The sequence below is a fragment of the Apteryx rowi genome, unplaced genomic scaffold (assembly GCF_003343035.1).
Source record: "Apteryx rowi isolate R43461 unplaced genomic scaffold, aptRow1 scaffold_1034, whole genome shotgun sequence".
Lineage (NCBI taxonomy): Eukaryota > Metazoa > Chordata > Aves > Apterygiformes > Apterygidae > Apteryx > Apteryx rowi.
In genome coordinates, this window is record NW_020447236.1 from 179,617 (window position 1) to 185,616 (window position 6,000).

Here is a 6,000-nt window from a genome sequence, read left to right on the forward strand (position 1 = left end):
AAGGCTGTTATGTACTGTATTAAACACAGACACAGAACCATCAGGATTCTGTGTTTTTTACAAACCAGGCTAGAATGAAATTATACACTTACTTTGAGGATGTCTGAGCTTCTAATGGCTGTGAGATCTCCAAGCTCTAGTTTTGTCCAGTCCAGCAGTACTACTCCTGACCACTACAAATACCATGACATCTCAAGAAAGCAGCAAAGATGTTCTACTGAATATTTTCCTCTGATTTTTCCCCTTGATGAATAGCAAAATCTACTTTAATGCACTGGTTTTCATTAACAGGCTTTACAAATATCACCAGGGTTTAGGAAAGCATCACAGTGATCTTCAATAAAGCTCATACAGATGTATTTCTGTGTACATGAAGGAAGCAGCTGTTTGTTGAACTTAGGATAATAAAATCTTCCTTGACATACAAACTGTGAACAACACCATATCGACATGCCCAAAGTGTATCAACAGTTCTTGTTAAGTTTCATAGTTCCAAGGCTTATTAGACCATTTCTCTGCATTTCTCTGAACAATGTCTGAGCCACAGATGTTGGGAAGAAAACATATGGCAAATACACAGGAGAGTACAAAAATCCCCTGCTTCCAGCACAGTCTTCCTCTATGTCCACTAAAAGTATATTCATACAGTGAGCAGAGTAAATAGCAAGAGAGCTTATTAAAGAATAATTCTAAATGTTTCCAGTATAATAGCTGTTAATGATAGATATATCATCTTCACTTTGGTTCACACAGTTCTACAAGGACATTCAGGTCCTTATCAGTTTTCTCATTAAAAAATAAAACTTTTCGTAAACTGGTTTTCCATTGCTATTAAACAACAGGAAATGTTCTTCTAATCTGGTTGCACATAGAGGGAGATGGTTTGAAGGTTATGAGCAAGATCAAAGCCCATAATGATTAATACCTGAGAAGGTCTGACTTTGTGCTGCAGCTGACTTTGTACTAAATAAGCTCCTTCTGCATTTATTCTTATCCCACATGCTTTGGGGGTAAGAATTTACAGGGACTAGTTTATGTGCTTGCTTGTGAAAATCAGTCTTTATTATCAGGCTTTTTCCAGTCATATTTGCACTGAGATATGGATGATGCCCAGTCTTACCAGAATCAGATTTCACCTCCACTTACTATTTTGCTTTCTGAACTTGGCCTCTGTTTCTTAATTAATTAGATACATAATAGTTACACTCTTTAAAAGTCTTCTCAACCCCTTCATTCAAAGTTTTGCAAGATTTAAAGTCCAGGCTTTCAGTAAAAGTTGTTTATTTGTTTTTTTCTAATGTCAAGAATTAAGGGAGAAAACACTCCTGTGACAAGTATCAGGCCTATTCTATGAACAGAGGAAACAACACATCATTTTTCTGATTCATTGGGGATAGAAATAGATACAGATCTGTAGGTTGTTCTTTAATTTTTACTGATAATCACTAAAAGTCTATTCTTGAACAAAACAAGATTATTAGTCCTAATCACAGCATTCAACTTAAGTGCCAAATTATGATTTGGAAGCCAGGGAATTTGCTAAATGTAATAGTGAACTATTTCAGAAAATCTTGCAGGAATAAATTCAGGGAGGAAGAAAGCTGGATTTTGCGAAGTTTTATTTATATATGTAATTATAAAGATTTTATTGTGTAATTATATTTTCTGTGTAACTTGGAACTTTACTTGTACTTTTAACCAAAAGCATTTTGGACTACTGCACCTTGTGTAAGCAAACATAACTGTTTTTAAAGCAGTGAAGTTCTCACTAGAGAGTCCAGTTTTGATCTTTATGTTTAGCTCCTCCTGATACATTTTAACTTCACCTGTCAGATGCCTAACAAATACTCAGTCCCTGTAGCTAGTTTGTTCCTTTCTTTTTCAAGGAATACATTTTYCATCCCTTGTCTGCACTTCGTAAAATATTTTTAGTACATCATGATTCTTCTGAATGTATTGCAAACGATAAAATAGAGCCAAACAATGAGTCCTATTCATTCATACTGCTGCTCTGATAAGAGACTAGAGGTTAAGAATTTTCCATGGTAACCAGAATAGCTTAAATATCTTCTGACAATAACATGATGGATTTTGATTTTAGTCATTCAGGAATAAATCCATTACTTCAAGCAAAGTTACTCCAAAGATATTCACCCATTCTTCAACCTCTTACACTGGGTGAGAAGGACTTTGTGCTACAAAAGAGCCATAACAACCCTGACTCCAGAAAGAAGAAAAGCCTCAAGGCTTGGCTGCTGGGGAAAAATGTCCATTGACTGTACTCTAAGACAGACAGACTCTGGCAGACACCAGAGCAGCAGATTTGCTAGAGAGGGGTCCAGGGACAGGCAAGGTTTGATGGGGGTGAAGACATATAGCCACAGGCAAATATGTCTGGTTTTGGCAAATTCAGGCTATTTATCCAAATGTTCACAGTAGTCTTGATTACCTTCAAACTGTCTGAAGTTAGTTGCATCAATAAAATTTATGGGAAGTGTCATGCGTTTATTCATATAGCTAATCATTTGCTATATGACTCTTCTGACAACATAGGGCAATTATTCATTGCAGCAACATTTGTGGTCCTTCCTGCCATCTGACAGTTGGGTATATTTGTGCAGGGTAACTTTTTCTTCTTTTAATGTACCAAATTTCTGTGCTTTAAGACTGTAGGGCAACTTCTAAAAGACCTTTCAATAAACTACAGTGTCAAGTGTAATCACTGATTGATTGACATGTCAATCATGACATTATCAAAACCTCACTGAATGGAGTTACATTTGCTTGAATTAGTGCAAAGAGGGAAAACAAGTGGAACTGAAAAATGATCATTTTTGGAGGGAGGAAAATATGGACACAACATATCCGGCTTCAGAATAGACATTCTGAATGGCCATTCTATTCATTTTGGCATGGTAAACATAACTAAATAGTTACATTTTGAAATCTTTATGAGAATCTTAATTATTAATATCATCAACAGGCTGAAAAAAATGTAGGCTAGGTGTGGGGAGAGTTTGGCTCTGCAAAGACATTACTTAAAAGCAATCTCTTTTACATGACTGAGCACATGTGCACACAGACTAGATACTCACACTTTACAATGAGGTTACATTTATAAATAGTTTATAAAGAGTTGGTAAGCAGTGTAGGCTATTACAGAATCCACAAGGTCCATAGTTTGCTTATAACCATGTATAACACCCTCAAATAATGTGCAACCAAGTATAATTTATGAAAGTCATATCCATAATATTGTTTATGATGTATATTAATCATTTATTAATCCTTTATGATCTATTTATAAGCACAATCTTAATGGAAAGCATGGCTGACTAGTACTCCCTTGCACTAGCTAGAACGTACCAGCTGCATGGGATTTAAAGGTTGCCTGCCTCTCTGCCCTTTATTTAACAAGCTGAACAGTCTTTAGACAAGGTAACACTCAGTAGCTGTTTCCTTACAAACAACTACGAAGTTAGAAGATTGAGATGGGCATTACTAAGAATTCAGAAGAGGAGCCTATAGTTTCAAGCAATAAGGCTAAACCCTTTTTCTGCACCTCCTCCAATATTTCAGTAGAGCTATCACCGTTTTACTTCTCAGACTCCATGAGCTAAACTCCTTGCAAAAGACCCACACATATTAAAGTCTGTGAAGTCCCAGCTCCCAGGGATTCTTGTATAGTTTGGTGGATCAGACCACCAAAACAGGAGCCACGCTTCTAGAAAACGAGCAGAGGAAGGTTGGGGTGGAAATATGCACATCCATCAGTCCTTATGATTTCCGCAGGAACGTGGGAAATGTAACAGAAATGACTGATATGGTCCAGGCTACTATAATGTCTGGGAGCAGATCCTGGCTTGCAGAATTATTTTCCTTCTGCTTCAAAACAATTCTGCCTGTCAAGGTACAGCTACTTGAGCTTGCTGCAGGCAAGCTCCACTAATCTTCATGTGACAGTGCAGTTTTATTGCTGCTCTTTGCTTCTTTATGCATGCTGAGAAATCTCTAGCTGAGGTAATTGGTAACAGAGTACCATCCCAGCAAGTTAATTCTTCACTTGTTCTTTTGCAGGAAACAGATCTCATTCTGACCTTTAATATCTCAATGCATCGTTCTTGGTGGATGGAGAATGGACCAGGCTGCACTGTGACCTCAGTAACCCCAGCCCCAGACTGGGCACCAGAGGATCATCGTTATATCACTGTCTCGGGGTGTTTTCTTGAATACCAGTACATAGAAGTGGCTCACAGTTCTCTTCAGATCTTCCTTGCAGTAAGTGTTTATAAACAGCCTCACTCCCAGCACTTTTTCTAGATTTCTTCTTGCAGCGCTTTATTACCAAAATAGTGGAATATTGTGACATTGATTTAGAAACCCTGGAACTAAATTTTAGAGTCCCTGCAGTGAAACTCTTTTGGCTTGTAGCTATTGCAAGCAACCTGTACTTGAAAAGCTCTGATATACACATTTAGCTCTGTAAGAATTGTCGTCTTTACCTACTCTCTCTTCCTGGCCTCTATTTTAACCATTGACCATCTCACAAAATACTTACAGCAAGTTACATTCAAATTACACTAGAAAATTTAATTTAGGACAAAATAATCAGTTACAGCTATTACTGTGAAAGTCAAAATGAATGTGAAAAAAAGTCAAAATGAAAGAGAAAATTTTTCACAGTAAAAATAGATTCATTGATCATTTCACAGGTCTCTCATCTGACTAGTCAAATTACGTTGTTTTCTTAAATCAGCAAAACTGAACACTTGTCTTTACCACATTATTCAATATGCCCTTCAGGAGAATGGGAAAGGTTCTTCTCAAGAGAAGAAAATGTACTTGTATGAAAGTCAAAAGCAGAAATCTTAATCTTTTTATGAGGGTAAGAATCCACTGTTACACTGAGGAAAATTTATGAGCAGTGAAAAACGGTTTGTAATGGTTGGGGAATTTGATAGGTTTTAAACAATATTTACCTGTACTAATCATTTTTCTTTCTGATGACTCTGACTCAGATGAAAAGATGACATAAACACTGACTTAATTACATTGAATGCCAAGTTGCATTTTTATGTAGGCCCTAGTGATGCATACACTTTTATGTCCAGGTGCAGATATATATATACCTGATTGCAAATAAAACCATTACTATATATAAATTTGGTTCAGCAGCTGGGTACATGACTCCCACTATATACATTTTTGTGCAGAAGATTCCAAAGTTTTTTTCAAAGAAGGACCATACTGGCAAAAGAGGAAATTTGGTTTGCGAGATGCAGAAGTTAATGTAAGGCAGCTGGATAGCCCATAACATAGAACATGGCCCTCAGCTACCCCAGAGGTGAGCAGGTTCATCTATCTATTCCCCAGTCTTGCTGTAAATGGCCAAGTACCAGGTGAGGTCAGGAAAATACATCTCTGTGTTAATACATCTCTGTGACAGCTCCACATGTAAACGGTTAGTAGCGGATTCACCTGAAAGCGCTGCTACCTCCCTTCATTGGAGCCAAACCACACCTCCTCTGGGCTCACCAGGTGACCAAGTTGTAGCAGAAAGAAATGACCTCAATCAAGTTGTTAGCGAGGCCAGCACTGGACAGTTCGCTAAGATAAAAACAGTCCCTGCTCCAGATAGTTCACAATTGCAATTTTGACAAGCTACAACTGATGGAAAAGAGACAAAGTGCAAAGAAATCAGATTGACTAAATAAGTATGATCAAAATAGCTTTACAACTTTGTTTACAACCAATTTTTATGACTCAGACTTAACTTGAAAGGAGATATCCAGGCTTATTTTTCTGTCTTATTTTTTGTGTGTAATGAATGATGAACAAGAAACTCAGGGAACACATAGTTCAGGCCAGATTCTGTTCTTATTCTGGGAAAACACAAGCACCGTGCAACAAGGATTTTTGTGTATCTGTGCTTAAACAGAGCTGTGTTGTTGGATAAGGCCATTCTTTGCAAGCCAGAGGAATGGTTCAGAACAAAAAGCC

At 37.3% G+C, this 6,000-nt stretch overlaps 1 protein-coding gene across 1 annotated transcript in view; it reads left to right on the plus strand.

Annotated features, from left to right (window-relative positions):
• Positions 1-4,278, plus strand: part of LOC112966671 (sodium/potassium-transporting ATPase subunit beta-1-interacting protein 2) — a gene marked incomplete at both ends in the record, with an annotated part of 165,462 nt that extends 161,184 nt beyond the window's left edge. The window contains one exon of the mRNA XM_026067023.1: positions 4,078-4,278. Coding sequence (XP_025922808.1) covers positions 4,078-4,278 — 201 coding nt within the window. The remainder of the gene's footprint in view (positions 1-4,077) is intronic.
• Between the last annotated feature and the right edge of the window lie 1,722 nt (positions 4,279-6,000).